This window comes from Mastigoproctus giganteus, unplaced genomic scaffold (genome assembly GCF_048544385.1).
Source record: "Mastigoproctus giganteus isolate SK-2022 unplaced genomic scaffold, ASM4854438v1 scaffold_15, whole genome shotgun sequence".
Classification (NCBI taxonomy): Eukaryota; Metazoa; Arthropoda; class Arachnida; order Uropygi; family Thelyphonidae; genus Mastigoproctus; species Mastigoproctus giganteus.
The window spans coordinates 5,525,089-5,542,884 of record NW_028328292.1 but is presented as its reverse complement, the minus strand read 5'-3'; the positions used below and the strand labels follow the sequence as shown (position 1 = coordinate 5,542,884).

The 17,796-nt window shown below is 33.2% G+C and overlaps 1 protein-coding gene across 1 annotated transcript in view; it reads left to right on the top strand.

The window, feature by feature from the left end:
* LOC150074917 (TBC1 domain family member 10A-like) overlaps nucleotides 1-17,796 on the top strand; it is a 90,115-nt gene that overhangs the window by 28,515 nt on the left and 43,804 nt on the right. Inside the window, exon 6 of the mRNA XM_090389334.1 lies at nucleotides 15,101-15,175. Coding sequence (XP_090245460.1) covers nucleotides 15,101-15,175 — 75 coding nt within the window. The remainder of the gene's footprint in view (nucleotides 1-15,100; nucleotides 15,176-17,796) is intronic.

Genomic DNA, 17,796 nt, shown 5'->3' with positions numbered 1-17,796 from the left:
ATAACTCAACTCCTAATAAATGGATTTTCATAAAATTGTAAATTTTTTTTTCTTTTAGAAAGATTTGTGGAGCCACCCCAAATTTCATTTAAATTGGACAAGTAGAAATCTTGCAATTTTTATTTTATTTTTTGAATACATATCACATAAGCTGTCCATAAACAATTTGGTCCTAGTGTTGCTCGTAAAGCAGGAATTTATTTCCCATAGACATAAGGTTAAAAACAGGGGTCATGTTCTCAACAATGAAATTAGTTAACTAATTAGTTTGTTTAAACAATGATTAATTTATTGAAAGAAATGAAAACATAGTGTGTAAAATCAAGCAAATTATAATAATAGAGAAATTATTTGCGACTTACAAATGTTAAAGAATGTTTATTCTTATTCTTCATCATCATCGACTAAATGCACACTTGTTGATCACTCATTATTGGCTCAGCACTCGTTGGTTTGTTGCACAAGGAGTCGTCTTCTTCAGAAATGTTTCAAGAGGCATTTGTTTCCAAGATAATTTTATCTTTTTAATTATAAATTTCACGATTGCATGCATAAGCATTTTTTAACGTCATACACAAATTGCAATTAACATGATTCGCACGGAGTAACAAGTTTATGAAGCTTTTAAAAAAGGAATGAAGAGAAGATTCTGAAAATTTATTCATGTTTTTTATACGATTGAAGAGGTAAAGGGGAAACACATTTCACCATAATAATGTAAAAAACCACGCAATTCCAGCTATCTATATTTTCGGAAATGCAAGAAGATAGAGTTTACTACCCATTTATAATTGCGTGCAGTAACAGAAAAGCCCAATAAACTGGAAAGTGCAAATTGTTTTTATTGTTTTATGGTTGTGACCTCCAGAAAAGTGCTTTAGAAAAATATCACAAAGGCATTTAAAATTGATTCTTATAAGGGAACATATGATAACGATGAAGGTGTAGTGCATTTTAATGATTTCAATTGGTAACTAATACAATTTATAAACCATGCTCACGACCATTTATATGGCCTTATAGTCAGCTCGTGACCTTAAAAATGACATTTTAGAGAGATAAATAGCTTAGTTATACAGCAAATTTCAACTTCTGAGATCTTGAAACCAATTACCAAAATACAGTGTGTTATTGGGTTCACATTACAATACTTTAACGATACGATAGTGTCTCTGGAACTGATTAATATCGTAAAGTGGGGTACACTGTATTGTTTAGCTATGCACGTGATTTGGAATGCGGTATTTATGAATGTCTAACATTCATTTTTTGCAATTAATGTTCATATTTTCGATTTTGTTGATACTTGGGAGGAAAAAACTCGTAAAGCGAGAACTGCCTCTATTGTAGCGCACTGAATATTATGTGTTGCCATGTGATGATTGGAAGAATGAATGGATGGTATGGCAGAAACAAAATATTCTCAATTTGTGTATAAAAGTTATTGCCTTTACTGCTTTTTTTTTTTTTTTTTTTTAAATCACGAATCATTACTATTTGCTTATGTCTGATATGTAATGCACTGCATACATTAACTAACTTGGTTAATATCCATTATTTTAAAAGTATACCACATTTTTTTTTTGTGGTAGCATTTATTTTAAAAATATTATTAATAAAACCCCATAATTAGTAACTTTTGAGTAGTTTCATTATATTATTATCAGTTGGATAATATACACTAAAAAACAAGCAAAATATATACCAAAACACTATTATATGCAGTAACATTTTTATATTTATATCACTTTTTCACAATTAACTGAATTGCAGGTTCTTTGTATACTCAATATAAAAATAACAAAACTTCTAAAGTTTAGAATAGGATTTTTTTTACAACTTATAATTATGTGGAATAACTTGGTTGCAATAAATGCTGGCCCACGCCAGCTCAGCTGCTTCCCACAGTTGATGCAGATTGGATGGCTGCAGTTTTCTACTCCAAAGAACTTGTTCCTCCTCATTCCGCAGGTGCTTAGTTGGATTGAGATCTAATGGCTGGACAAACTACTGCAGTGGACTGGATTCACCCCTATGTTCCTGGAACCAGTTCTGTACAATTCTGGCCTTGTGACATGTGCATTAGCCTGTTGGAAAAACCCATTCATTGATGGATACACTGAAGTCATAAAGGGATGCACCTAGTCAGAAAATAGGTACTGAATCAAGATAGATAAAGAAACTAGGTGCATCCCTTTCCAGCTAACCTGTGGCACCACTAGCCTGCTTTGTTGAAACCTGGTGGGATGGATCCATGAACTCATGTTATTTTTACCATATCATGGTCCTCCCATCACAGTGAAAAAGCAAGAACTGGGATTTCAGACCAGTGTTGGTCTGACAAATCCAACAGTATTGGTGTTTCTGAGTTCATTGTAACCATACCTTCTTATTTTTTGATGATAGGAGCAGAACTCAGTTTAGTCATCAGCTGCAACACTGTTTGTAACAAGGAGTTGTGTGTCTTGAAATGAATCTTTGGTTAACACTCTTTGTACCAGATTGTTATATTACTATAGCCTTCTGTTACTCTGCACAAGTCTTATCGGCCTTCATTGGCCTGTTGCATCGATGAATTGTTTTTGACAACTGGATTGTCAATGGCTAGATGTTACTTGGTGATTGGACCAATTTCTATACACACAAGATACAATCATATGTGAAAATCCCAACAAGAGTGCAGTTTCCGAGATACTCACATTGGTGTGTCTAGAGCTGACTACCATTCCAGATTGAAAGTTCTTTCGTCTTGCCTATTCTTTCTCTGAATTGCACATATACGGCATCATATATATGTGTCACTTGCTTAATATCAAATGCTACACACAGATGATGCTGTTATTAAGGGAGCACTCCATTTCTTGAAAAGGGTAGATGTACTAACTTGTGGCTACTCAATGTATTTTTTTGTGTGTTCCGTATAAATTTGTGGCATTTGTCATCCAAAATTAAATTAAAGGCAGAAAATACGCTTTCTACATCAATGAAGTGGCCGGGGCTAAATTTAAAAAGCTGAACCTAGAGAGCTTCTACTTGAAATGGAAATTTGTTTCCATTAACAGCAAGTCATCTATTTTTTTTTTTTTTAAGAGGATCAGAAATAATTGCTCTAATAGCTGCAGTATCCAAATATATTTATTTTTTTGTTAGAATCAATATTTGGCATACAATAATGCTACATATTTCCATGTTCTCTACCTTGTTAGAATAGGCTCTGGCAGAAGAGAAAGATCAGGTTGCAAATCTCTGTAAATACATAAGCAATAGCAAATAGGGGATTTTTTATGACAATCTTTTTTATACAAAAAATAACTATTAACTTTGCCAAAATTCTTGTGAATTGTTTCTGTAAGCTGTGGGATAAGCAAGTAATATGGATACCAGGTTTAGATAAAACCTGAAGTACATATCTGCTTTTATCATATTCAGATATATAGAGCAGATTCACTAGCAGAAATGCAGACATTTTTGCCATTTGTTGATTTTCAGTCTGGACAAAATGACTGCAAAGATCATTCACAAATGTTGCAGCTGTTGAATGAATCTTACTACCTAGCAAATGTCAAATTACAAGCATTTTCTCTTTTCTTGAAGTTACATGGCTTGGTTAAAAATGATTGATGTGACAATTTTTCCTTTGCACATATATGGCATCGTATTTTTTTTTTTTTTTTTTTTTTTTTTGCCATAATTTGTGATGTTGTTTTCACATGATTGGAAAGCTAGAACTTTTTTTCTGCATGGAATGTTCTTTTCACAGATAACATAAAAGGCAGTATTGTACGTACTCATCCATAGTAAAATTATTTTTGTGTTTGGCGATCCACAATTCCATATTAGTATTGTCTTGTAATCTTCCTTGCATTATGAAAAATTGTGCAAGGGAACAACTTATACAGCATCTGCCAAAAAAAAAAAAAAAAAAAAAAAGTGCCTGTATCATCTGTCTGATAATTTCTATAATCTTTCCTTAAATTTATTAGAGGGATTGACAGATGATATGGAAAATTTCTTATGGGCAAAGCAACCAGGTTTTGTTTAATACATTATGAATAATCAGAAGTGTATATTCTGTAAGATTTTTCAGTCTAATATATGGAATATAATAATCTAATCATTAGAAAATGCAAAGTGTGAAGGAACCTGGAGTAATATGCAAAGCACAATGAATTTTCAATCCAGTTTGAGATATCTAAATGTCTAAGTGGTCTTTAAAAAATGTGGAATCAGCTGGTGTCCATGATGGCCTTGAAGAAAGTGAAAATTCAGCAATCAGTAATGACAAGGGTGACGGTAGAAATGATGCTTTATTGGCATTATACAATGAGTAAAAGCTTAGTTTTACACTGCCATTTTGTTTAGTAAGCACATGTGAATTTGTTTCATATATCTGTAATAAAATATTTTTTTCCAAAATTTGCCTTCTAAAATGTGAGTGCATTTTATCATCTGGAAAATAATACTTATGATCCCTTTCTTACCTCCACCCCTGCCTTTTTCCATAGTCTGTTTTTAAGTTTTATGATTCCTTTTATTTAACAGAGTAATCAACACTAACTTATTGGTGGGTGCATCAATTTAGGAGTGAGGTAAGTTGCGCAAAGAATACTGCTGTACTTTTGATAAAATTATAATCATGATAACATTCTAAAATTGATCTCAAAAGTTCTATTAAGCATTTACAAAGAAAATCAATTTTAACAGAAATCATGATCATCCAAATCTTTTATGCCTACCAAGTATAAAAGATTTGGATGATTGATGACACAGGTCACTCTGATATTACAAATCACTTCTGGCCTACCTATCAGCCTCCCATTCACAATTTTATTCTTTGCTATTCTATTTTCTCTTAGATCTTTGGTCCTAGCTAGAGGAATCCCTCTTTTTTCATAAAGCTTGCTTGAAACCATTGATCCATCTTCCACTTAGACTGCCTCTGGACCTGTTACTATCTATTTTTGCTTCAAATATCTCTTTGGCTAATCTTTTATTATTTTTTTTTTTGTGTTATAATTTCTGTATATCTCATACCACCATCTTTAAATTTGTTTCACTTACTTTTGATTGGATTTAGATTTTTTCTGATATCCTCATTTGTAACATGGTCTTGTCACAGCTTCCCATTTTTGATCAATTTCTTTATTTCTCACTCAGTTCTACAGACTAAATATGGCTTCAAAAGTCAAAGAAACAAAACATACTGGGTGCAAAAGTTTCTTAGTGATAAGTGATGTTTCGTTACTTAGCAGGAATTGTATTCTATAAGAATGTTGAAGTCAGAATGATTGATTCACCCTTGAACTGTTTGATAAGTGAATTTACATTTATTTGGCTCATGGCTTGCCATGTTAATCACTAATCCATTACTTGTATTTATTTGAACATTGTTCTCTTTGCATTTACCCACTATTATAGATTTATTATTCTTTATATCATATATAAGCTGTTTAGAATAATTTACTATAATGCAGTATTCCTTGAAAGGTAGCAACAGAAGCTTTCACATGAAGTGAAAGTACAAAATACAACTACATAAGTTTGGATTGACAACAGTATCACTAGAGTCAATTTTGGACTTGTGCTAGGGCTGACATTAGTTTTGGACCTATGTGCCATATATTGCTACCCAATAATGAAAATAAGCACTTTTTTTTTTTTGACAATTTTTATAACTATAATAGTCATACAAATAACAATCATTTCTTGAAAGGGTCCAAAGATGGGCAGCTCGATTGGTGAGATCAGCAGGACTGCCATATGAGGAAAGACTGATTATGTGGGCTACAGAGCTTGGCAGCCAGGCATCTTAGAGGTGACCTGATTGAGGTTTATAAGACTCTGAGAGGGATTAGTAAAATGATGAAGGTGGAATCCTCACTGTTATAAAGAATAAGAATAATCTAAACCTCAAACCTGTAATTAAGAACTAGGAGCCATAAGCCCCTAGTTCTTAATTACAGGTTTGAGGTTTAGATTAGATTGTAGGAAATTTTCTTTTAGCCAGCGAGTTGTTGATTGCTGGAACAAAATAAATTTCCCTTGCAGGTAGTTGAGGCTGACAGTTTGGTTAAATTCAAAGGTCAACTGGATAGTTACCTGTGTGAGGAGGAAAGCATATAATTTGTATTTTCTTATCTACTTGATTTTTTTTTTTTTTTTTTTTTTGCCATTGCAGTAAAGCCTTTGGCTTCCTTGCACACTATATGGCAAATACCATTACTGTCATCATTACTATTACTATACCTAAGACTCAAATTTGTAATGCTGAACTGGGGATAGTTCGGATTTTTGAACTTATCAAAAATACTGTTCTGGAGACAAAAAAAAAAAAAAGATTTAGTAATGTTTAGAAATAAAAATGCTAAGTTGTACTTACATATTTTTATTCATAGGTAACAAAACAAATGGAACTTTCAGCCACAATAACATATCTATGAGCCTTTAACAAAAATAATTATTTTTTGCTTTACCATTTTCGAATTTTTTGTTTCATTTTAGCCAGATCTCTCTTTTCGGTAGATGAGAGTTAGATAGCATTCGGTTTTGGAAACAGCCTTGAGCTTTGGGTTGCATATCACAGAACTTTCTAGCAACAACTGACAAACTGAATTTACATAAATTCATTAAACTAAATAAACAATATCTATATAAAATACTAAAATGGATATAAAATACTTCCGAGACGAAGTGCTTCTTCATCAGCTGATGAAGAGACACTTCATCTCGAAAGCTATCGTATATTTTATTAGTTTTGTGTATATTTTATTGTATTTTAAAGCTTTTATTTTATATCCATTTTAGTATTTTATGCAGATATTATTTAGTTTAATGAATTTATGTTAATTCAGTTTGATCATCGCTAGAAAGTTTTGTGAGCATTCGGTTTTTTGATTGTTTGTCGATTCAGTTTATCGATTTTCACATATCATTTAATTTCGTTAATTGGCAAGGTAATAAAAGTCTAAATTTTGTGATTTATGTCTTCATTTTTATAGCCTGTGTATAATATTTCTCTGATTTTCGCTTATTAGAATTGCCATTTAATAGAATCAAAAACTCAATTCACAAATGTGATCACAATAACAGCTGTAATTATTTTATGGCACCAGCATTAAAAAATAAATGCTGGCTCATTTGGATTATCGATGTTTGGATTTTCGATGCTCTACTGTATTTAAAAAAACCAATATTCATGTTATAAATATACATAAACACGATAAACACACACCTCTTGTCACAAAAACAAATCAATACTCACAAAAAAACTGCTTTTCCATGTGGTTGAATTAACACATGGAAAAGCATTATGTTCATGTTTTGAAATTAACAGACTGTCAAATTCTGGAGAAAAAGGTAAACATAATGCACTCCATGTTCTTTCAACTACTAAGTAGACATCAGCGAACAAACTTTTGCACATTTTAGTTGTTACTTTCAAGTCTTTCATTAAAAAAAAAAAGAAACCCGATCAAGGATTGGCTGTTTAATTTCATCTCTTAATTCCTTTTTAACAATTTCAATAAGGTCTTTTAGTTGTAAAATTAAAAGCGATCTACCTTTTATGTTTCAAGAAATTTAAGTCGAGTTTCCAAATAAGTGAGTGCCTCTGCGATCTTAGGTGGAGACTCTGGCTCCTGATCTTCACCATCTTCTGTTGCATCTGGATCATGACTTTCTTCAGTCATGTTTTCGATTATTTTTTAGTCAGTCATGTGCTCATATGTAGGACAGTTGTTGTCCCCATCCACCCAACATTCTATTGTGGCCCCTGCCGACCGGGCTAGCCGGGTGGGTAAAGTGCCTGCCTGGCAACCCAAAGGTTGCGGGTTCAATTCCTGCCTCGGGCTCGGATCAAAGTACTGCAAAAACCTTGGGAGGTGCATTATGGCCACAGAAGCCTATGCGCCAACAACTACCAAAAAAAAAAAAAAAAATGTGGCCCTCTTTCTCTATCAACAAACTGTGCCAGTACTCGCTTGGCATTGGCCATGTCATCTTCTGTCAGGCCTTTATTAGTGTACCTTTCCAAGAACTTGTCAGCAGAAGCGACATCTTCCTCTATAAAGCCTTCAAAGTCATTCTCTTCATCACAGTTACTGGCTACTTGGAATTTATCCGGATCAGACTTGCACCCAATATGTTTCTCCAACATTTTGAAATACATCTTTTCATTATGGTTTCCCAGGCTTTGCCACCAATGTAAAAAACTTCCTTTAAGTTCAGCTTCTTTAAAAATGAGGTAACAGAATCCTCACTAGTGATTATTCACTGTATCAGAGTCTTGCGGAAGTTCCTTTTAAACATTGATATAATCACTTGATCTTAGATGTGGTGTTTTTTGGTAAGTAGCTCACTTGAATTTTACCATCTCTGCTTATTAAGTTATCAGCAGGAGGATGGATAGGGCAGTTATCCAGCAGCAAGAGAGCTTTGGTATCCAGCCCTTGTTGCTGTAAGTGTTTACGTACATCAGGTACAAATTGCTCATCAAACCAGTTTTCAAAAATACTGGAAGTCATCCATGCACTTTTGCTAAAGTCATATGCAAATGGCATAGAAGCAATGTTCACATGAATTGGATTGGGTAACATTTTATAACAAAGTCCAGTCTCATCACAGTTATATATCTGTTCTGCGGTATAGCCACCATCTTCAATTATTTTCTGAAGCTGGGCAGTGTAAGAGCATGCAGCTTCATCATCAGCTGATCATATCTCACCTGCTTTAGCTGTTTTGGTTATTCCATGCCGCTTTCTAAAACGTGTTAGCCATCCATCTTGCAGTGAATGCTGTGGACTTCATTTCCATGATTGTTGTGGAATTTTTTTAGATTTGGTTTACAGATGGAGTCCAGATAGAGATGCACCTTCAGATCCTTCTTGAACAAATTACTGAAATGCAATTTTATGCAATCGTTTATCTTGAGGTTGCCTCAAGCATTTTCGTTTGTGGTCCATTACTTGTTTCCATAGCCTTGTCTGCATCACAAAGTTTTTTTCCTCTTCTTTCTTCCATCCACTGTAGTTTCATTCACTCCAAGGTCTCTAGCCACTTGAGTTTGCTGGACTCGATTCTTGATTCCTGACTTGATTCTATTGAGCAGCAACTTTTTCTTCCATAGTAAACTTCTTCTGGTTTTTTTTGGAGTTTCAGACATTTCTTTAAATTTATAGTTTAAAAATAGCAACTTACAATTTAAGAAACACAGAAAATTGACAGTTAGTGATTGAACTTGTGGGAGGGTTGTTTTTCCTGCATAAAAACCCTACTTTTATTTCCCTCTTATTTCCATATCTCCTCCTAATTAATTTCTACAGACCCAATCATTATGTTATTTCTTAAACTTATTCTTCTCATACGGTACTAACACAACTTTCCCTTACCACTGAACCCTGTCATCTCTTGATGTTAGATCTCCTGCCTGACTATACTTTTGAACTACACCGAGCCACCTTTACCTAAAATGACTAAATGTTGCATCTTAAGTGGCAGTGTGATAGAGGGATTAAATTGACATTGATTACCTCTCTGAGCACTCTTTAAATCCATGGTCTTTCTACTTTACTTTGTCTATTGTTCCGGCAGGCCCAATCCCACTAACTGAAATGTTGTTTTCTTTGTTGGTAAAATTGTTTTATTTTCACGTACTATTCTTGTCCAGAGAAATAGGTATTTGTAAGACTTTTTCTTACAAACTTTTTAAAAAAATATATACTGATAATATAAATTATTATATATATACAGTAAACCCCCGCTATTCGCGGGGGTTACGTTCCTGAGAAATGTTGCGAATACCGAAAACGCGAATACTGAGTTATGGCTCCTATAGTAATAAACGGGTTCCGTTCCAAAGTATGAAATATATAAGAAAAACTAGTCTAAAATTTTGTCTATGTATGTGTTATATGTACCTTCATAATATGACTATGTACATAGACAGTACATAGTGAAATGCAAGCATATGGCATCGAAATGAAAATAAGAAACAATTTAATATTAAATGTAATATTTATTAGAAATTTCAAACAAATCTTTCAAACCAGCACCTTTGCTAGCTAAAAAACTTATCCCGCCAGAGCTATCACCAGTTTCGCTAAAGTGTTGATAAAGGAGTTTTGCCTTTTCACGAATGGTGAGTGAACTTAACGGAATTTTATTTTGAGTTCGGTCTTCTATCCACAGATTTAAAGCGTTTTCCATTTTTCCTAATTTAACATCACGAGTTACAGAGCAAATTTTTGAAACAATTAGCGCGTTTTCACGGACACTACGGCGAATTTTTTCTTCCGATTTTTTGATTGATCGTACCGTTGACTCATTGATTTTATAATGTTTTGCCACTGAGAAGACACTTTCACCATTAGAAATTTTATCTAATAACTCAATTTTATTCGCTAATGTCATCATCTTCTTTGATATTTTCACATTTCCCTTGTTATTCTAGCCATATTTTTGTACGGGTTAGAAAGAATTTGTCCACACTTTCGTCCGTTAACACACTCGAAAAAGTCTGTTTTACACTACAAAACGGTAGATTTATCACTTTTGTAAGCATATAAATTGATAAATTTATTCAATTTATAAGCATATAAATTAAAAGCAAACGACGAAAACTTCCATTACAAGCGCATAACACATACTGAACAAGGATTAGCGAGAAACATCCACGCTTGCGATTTTGTCACCCCTCTCCCCCCACCCACTGAGCACTGTTTTGACCGGGAAAGATAATTTTAGCCACACCCATGTTTTTTTATGGCGGATAATATTCACAGCACTTTAAAATTCACATTTTTTTAGGTTTCATTTTATATTAAATCAGCGATCGCGAATAGCGGGGGTTTACTGTATTTATATTATAATGTATAAAATGTTTTATATATACAGTAAACCCCCGCTATTCGTGGTATCTGTATTCGCGGTCGCTGATTTAATATAAAATAAAACCTAAAAAATGTGAATTTTAAATCGCTGTGAACATTTTCCGCCATAAAAAACATGGGCGTGGCTAAAATTATCTTTCCCGGTCAAAACAGCACTTAGTGGGTGGGGGGGAGAGAGGTGGCAAAATCGCGAGCGTGGGTGTTTCTCGCTAATCCTTGTTCAGTATGTGTTATGCGCTTGTCGTGGAAGGTTTCGTTGTTTGCTTTTAATTTATATGCTTATAAATTGAATAAATTTATCAATTTATAAATTGATATGCTTACAAATGTGATAAACCTACCGTTTTTTAGTGTAAAACAGACTTTTTCAAGTGTGTTAACAGAAGAAAGTGACTTTATTATGGACAAGTTCTTTCTAACCCGTACAAAAATATGGCTACGAATAACAAGGGAAAAGATCAAAGAAGGTGATGACATTAGAGGATAAAATAGAGTTATTAGATAAAATTTATAATGGTGAAAGTGTCTTCTCGGTGGCAAAACATTATAAAATCAATGAGTCAACGGTACGATCAATCAAGAAATTGGAAGAAAAAATCCGCTGTAGTGTCCGTGAAAACGTGCTAATTGCTTCAAAAATTTGCTCTGTAACTCGTGATGTTAAATTAGAAAAAATGGGAAAAGCTTTAAATCTGTGGATAGAAGACCGAACTCAAAATAAAATTCCGTTAAGTTCACTCATCATTCGTGAAAAGGCAAAACTCCTTTATCAACACTTTAGCAAAACTGGTGATAGCACTGGCGGGATAAGTTTTTTAGCTAGCCAAAGGCACTGGTTTGAAAGATTTGTTTGAAATTTCTAATAAATATTACATTTAATATTAAATTGTTTCTTATTTTCATTTCGATGCATTATGCTTGCATTTCACTATGTTACTGTCTATGTACATAGTCATTATGAAGGTACATATAATACATACATAGACAAAATTTTAGACTAGTTTTTCTTATATATTGGAACGTAATTTCTCATACTTTGAAACGGAACCCCTTTATTACTGTGGGAGCCATAACTCAGTATTCGCGTTTTCGGTATTCGCGGCATTTCTCAGGAACGTAACCCCCTGCGAATAGCGGGGGTTTACTGTATAACTAAAGTTACAAGTCATTTATTATTGTTCTTACTTAAATCAAAGGATAGTGCATATCGCAGATTCGTGTTAAACTGAAAATATCGCCACTTGTTCACAAGGAATCCAAAATGTTGATCTTCGGTGACTAAAAACATGTTTCAACTGATGAAAAATGGAAGCCACGCTTGCATCGCAATTCCAACGAATCGAATCTCGTTTTAATAGGTTTCAGCTGTACTAATATTAATATCTCTTCTTCCAATTTTTAAATCTATTTTTGTGCTGCTGCACTGTAAACTATGTCTACAATTACTTGGAAACAGATATGAGATAGTGGCATTTACTGGAGGATTTTAAGACAGTTCCTTCACGAATTATTTAAAATGCATTTTAATACATCTTGAAAAAGTTTGTGTACACTGCATGTGCGCATGCATGCATACACAAAACTTATGTGCATACATACTCTGGAAAATGTTAATAGGATAAAAGTGAGAGAAAAATATTTATTAGCTGAATAATAAAATCGATTATTACAAGCCTACAACATTTGTATTAATTGTTATTTTAATACTGCTAAATAAAAATATAACATGGATTTTGTCACGATATAATGGATTTCATTATTTATGTATTTTGTCAAATTTTGAAAGAAGTATACATCTGTAACTGTGAGGGAATTTTGAACTACAGTAGAGCATCAGTTATCTGGAATAATCGATGTCAGACCTGTTCCGGATAGCCAAATTTTCCGGATAATCAAACCGACAAATTTTCTGGAAAATATATTATTACCCTAATCGTAATAATATATTTTCGGATTATTTGTTATTACCGTAATCGTAAGGTAATTACTTTAATCATAAGGTAAGATTAAATAAATTTAATCTTGCCTCACGATTAAATTAAATAAGATTAATTAAATAAATAAATTATAAACCAATCTCGGGAAAACAGAAACATCCATCCAGGCATATTTATGATTTTTATAAAAAACAGGAAAATTAGAAAGATTTTTGAAGCTCTCAGTTTTTTCAACTTACTGATAACAAGTGCAGACAATCTGTGCATCCCAGTGGCATTTGCACACATAGCAATTGTAACTCGCTCTTTTCTCATCTTAAAAGCTGGTGCAGGCATTTCTCTTTTAGTGGCTAGGGTTTTGCTTGGTAATGCTTTTCGTAATAAGCCTGTCTCATCAATATTATAAACGCTTTCTTTCTCATAATTTGCTATAGCTGAAACAAACTTCCTTTTCAAAGGACACCACTGCCGATTCGTCTGCAGAAAGTTTCTCACCTTGAATATCTAGTTCACATATACCATGTCTCAGTTTAAAGTTTTTCAGCCAACCTGTGTTTGCTTAAAATCTTCATTACCTATTAATTTTCAATTAAAATCCAATGCTTTTTCACACAACGTTGGCCAGATACTGGTTCACCTAAACTTCACTCTGAAGAAAACAAAAAAAAAATAAAGTGAGTGCACTCTCTAAAGCTGCATTTTCAGGTTTCGACATCTTCTTTTTCCTGCTAGATCCTCCTTCACTATCCATAATCAACACAAATTTTGTTATAGCATTGGAATTTTTCTTATTTCGTAAATTGTTGAAGTCCCCACATTAAACTCTTTAGAGAGATTTCCTAAATTTTCACCTTTTCTAATTTTATTAGTAATTTCCGTTTTTTGTTGCTATGTTAAAACTACTCATTTTCTTTTCGTTCACATTTTATCGTAAAAAATTGAGAAAAATAATAAATCTCACAGTTTTGGGTTTATATTATTCTTATCGAATCTGGAGCTAAACTAATCTGCAATTCACTCATGGTTTCCGTGAAAACCCAGTAGTCTGTGATATTTTTCTAAAGCACATTTCTGAAGGTCACATAGAATTCTAGAGGTCGCAACCACAAAACAATAAAAACAACTTGCAGTTTTCAGTTTATTGGACTTTTTTTTTTTGTACAATCTGTTATAAACAGGTAGTAAACTCGATCTTTCTCTTGTTATAATCAAAATTCAATTTGCAAACATGATCACTATAATTGGAGGGAGCTTACTGTACTAACTTAATAAAAAAAGAGAAAAGAAGAACGATCAGCCTTTCAAATTATTCCTGATAACCGACGTCCTACTGTACTTACACTTGTAAACTTCTCTGATAAAGTGAGTTCCATAGTTTTCTTTATGTTTACAGACTAGTATTCAGTGATGTTGTGATAATTAATATTAGCCTAAAGAGAAAAAGATAGTGGTGCTCGCGCTCTCTCTCTCTCTCTCTCTCTCTCTCTCTCTCTCTCTCTCTCATACACACACTTGGGTAGCACATAGTGGTTGCATTTGTTGTTTCTTCTGCAATGGAAGTGGTCCAAGTTAAAATCCTGTCATGGCAGAGTAATTTTATGAGCTTAAAACTGATCATAGAATACACTCAATTTACAGACACATTACACTTATACCTCATAGTTTTAATTGCTTTGGTTGAAGAACAATAAAGCAAAATTTCTTCAAGACTGTATTGGAAGGTGTTTACTTTTGTAATACAGGTGTAGTGTCTGAAATTCGGCAGCCTTGGAATCTGGATTTTTCACTTTTTTTAATAATAAATGAAACCAAATGTGAAATGTTAAAAAAATTCTGTGTGAGTAATTTATTTTTATTAACTGCTTTGTTTTATTTTTATTAATATATATATATTTTTTATTCCTTGGGCCACTGATCAAAATTTGGAGTTACCAAAGTGATTTTGTAAGTTATTGCTTTGGCAATATTCCATTTAAAAAAAATAAATAATAAAATAAACAAAAGCCAAATGACATGTGGGATATTTTTTACATGATTTTTTATACTTTTTTTTAGGAAAAAAATTCTATCTGTTGTTTTGGAAGTTCCTAGTTTGAATAAATTCAAGGAATAACTAGACAACCTATTGGTTGTCTAGTGGACAGGTGATGTGGGTTTTTTTTTTTTTTTTTTGCCTGATGCTGTATCAGCTTGCTTTCTTGCATTATTTGCTACTACTAATAGTAAATCTTTTATTATATTTTATATGCTCTTTGCTAAGTTTCCTTTAATTTTTAGGAAGCTGTGCAATTGGATGGAGAAATTTTATTTGGATTACTAAAAAAGGCTTCGCCTTTTACTCATAAACATATGGTAAGCAATTATTTATATATTATTATTTTACTTTTATAATAAGATATTTATAAATGTGAAAGTTTTGTATTCCAAAGTAAAGGGAGGAGGATGTCACTTTTCTATTACAATAATTCCCCCCCCCACTCCAGTTAACTTGTTATTATTTTTAATAATATAACTGATGTGTGTTTACATCAGTGTTGTTAATTATGATATTGTTCTTTGATAGTATTATAATGTTACAATGTTTATATGTTAATTATTGGTGACATGTCAGCCTAAGGGCTATACTAGACTGGCACTTAAAGCACCAGTGTCAACTGGTGCCTCCAAAACAGCAAACAAAAAAAGCTCCAAAACAAAACATCTAGAACTCCTAACGTTAGATCGTTAGGGGCACTTCTAACATTGCATTGGGTACCACTAGCAACTCACTTTTTCTATTCTCAGTTTCAAGATGGATATTGTTCAAGTTGGATGTATTGCCCATTTCTGTATACAGTTCATTATGAGTAGAAAGAGAAATTGATGTTAGTGGCTTCATCCAGCAAATTCAAATCGGTTAAAAACAGAACAGTTTTATATTATGTTTGAAACACACAGGAAGTCTCCCGAGAAGTTTTTTTTTATTTTATTTTACAGAATGTTGATACAGTTTTGATGAACTTCTAATGTTAATTAGTGAAAAAAATCACAAGGTTTGATTTCATGATGTCGAAATCAATACATCAGTATCAACGTTTACATCTATGCTTTATGTGCTTTCACAATACCGAGAGGCCAACTTCCACTAATTGAAATATTTCTGAAATGTTTTCTTCGTTTGTAAAATTACTTTATTTCTATCCACTATTCTTATTCAGAGATTAAGGTATTTGTAAGATTTGGTGACTTACAGGATTACTTTCAGTAACATAAAGGGTAACTTCCTATTTGATTGTTTTTTTTTTTAGTAGTTGTTGGCGTATCGCTTCTGTGGCCATAATGCACCACCCAAGGTTTTTGCAGTACTTTGATCCAAGCCCGAGGCGGGATTTGAACCCACGACCTTTGGGTTGCCAGGCAGGCACTTTACCTGCCTGGCAACTTTACCCACCTGGCTAACCCGGTCGGCCTATTTGATTGTACTGCATGGGTCTACTCAGGATAAAACATGTATGTTACTGTCTTCCCACCACTTGACATTATTTCCAGATGGAATATTGACAAGTACTTTCCATCCATATGAAGCAGAAAACATTCTCCACTACCCACACTGTAACGGATGTATTTTTCATGCAAAGACAACAGATTTTATAAATGTTCATGTGAAGACAGTTTTCGAAGTTTGTAACACAGCTATCAATAGAAATATTTTCCTGAAATATTAGAAGATCAAATATACATCCAGAAAACTTGCTGTACTGATATTGTTCCCTAAAAACAATTACAATAAAACAACTTTTTTTTAATCAAATGCTCATTGTAGTGTTATCAGTTTTACACTAGTTTATGCCATTTCCAATGCAGCTTCCAACAGATGAATTTCCTTGATTCTGTGTTGGTAGCTGCAATACACATTGAAGAAAGGAAGTACGATCTTTTCGTTTTTCAAAAACAATCCTTTGGTCATGTTTTTTATGCTAAGAAACAGTTGTGTGCAATTTTTTTTTTACTGTATCACGCTTTACTTTGCTGCTTACTGCTTCCTTTCATTGCTTTCACAATACTTTCAAAAAAAGAGAGAGAGGTTATAAAATTATTTCTGATACAGAAAATTACCAAAGTTTGTTTGAAACGAAAAGTTCCAAATTCGTTTTGGAAGAAGAAAGAGACCGCATGTGATTCTTTTTTGTTAACGCCAACGTTAGTTCTCCTGTTTCAGTGGATATTCCTCAGCAGTTCTTAGATTGCTGTTTTCATCTTATTTAATAATAATAAGGTTTTTTATTAACTTAAATTATATACATTCGTGATTCCATACACAGATAACCAGAGGAGTCTAACAATAAATTGTCTATACAAGTGAACAAAATTGTATTTTGTTAACTAATGAAACAGTACTAAAATAGAAGTAATATTTACAAAAATATAAGGTTCAGAACTGAGCTTTCTGATTCTTCTCATCATTACTTAGTTCATCCTAGTTCAGAAACAATTCTTTTCCAATATCAGTACAATGCTTTGGCTTTATTTCTTTGTTGGAGTAGTCTTTTAATGACATGTTGGTCAAGGGAGGCCTCCTTTCCATGTCACAAATAAACTTCTCTGTGTCAAACATAGTCTTCCCCAAAGTATAATAAACAAACGAATGAAGGATTAAGGCCAACCACCCCGTGCATGGGGAGAATTTCCCCTCGGGCAACACGAATGCCAAGGCATTGGCTTTGGCAGGCATTCAATGCCAGCTAATGTCGTCCATCGTGGTGTTGGAAGTGTCCATCTAGTTTGCATGTCTTTACCCTCTGCTTCCTGTAAAACTGGGCTTTGGAAGGCATTGCCAATGGTGCACTCTAAGTGCCCATCTAGTATAGCCCTAAGTCTTTTGAAGTTTAGCATAGTTTTGAACTTTTTTTTTTCTTTCTCGATTTAGGATAGTTAATTCATGCTTTAATCTAGCTAGCAAAGAAGGCACATAGCAGGTTAATGATAATGGATGT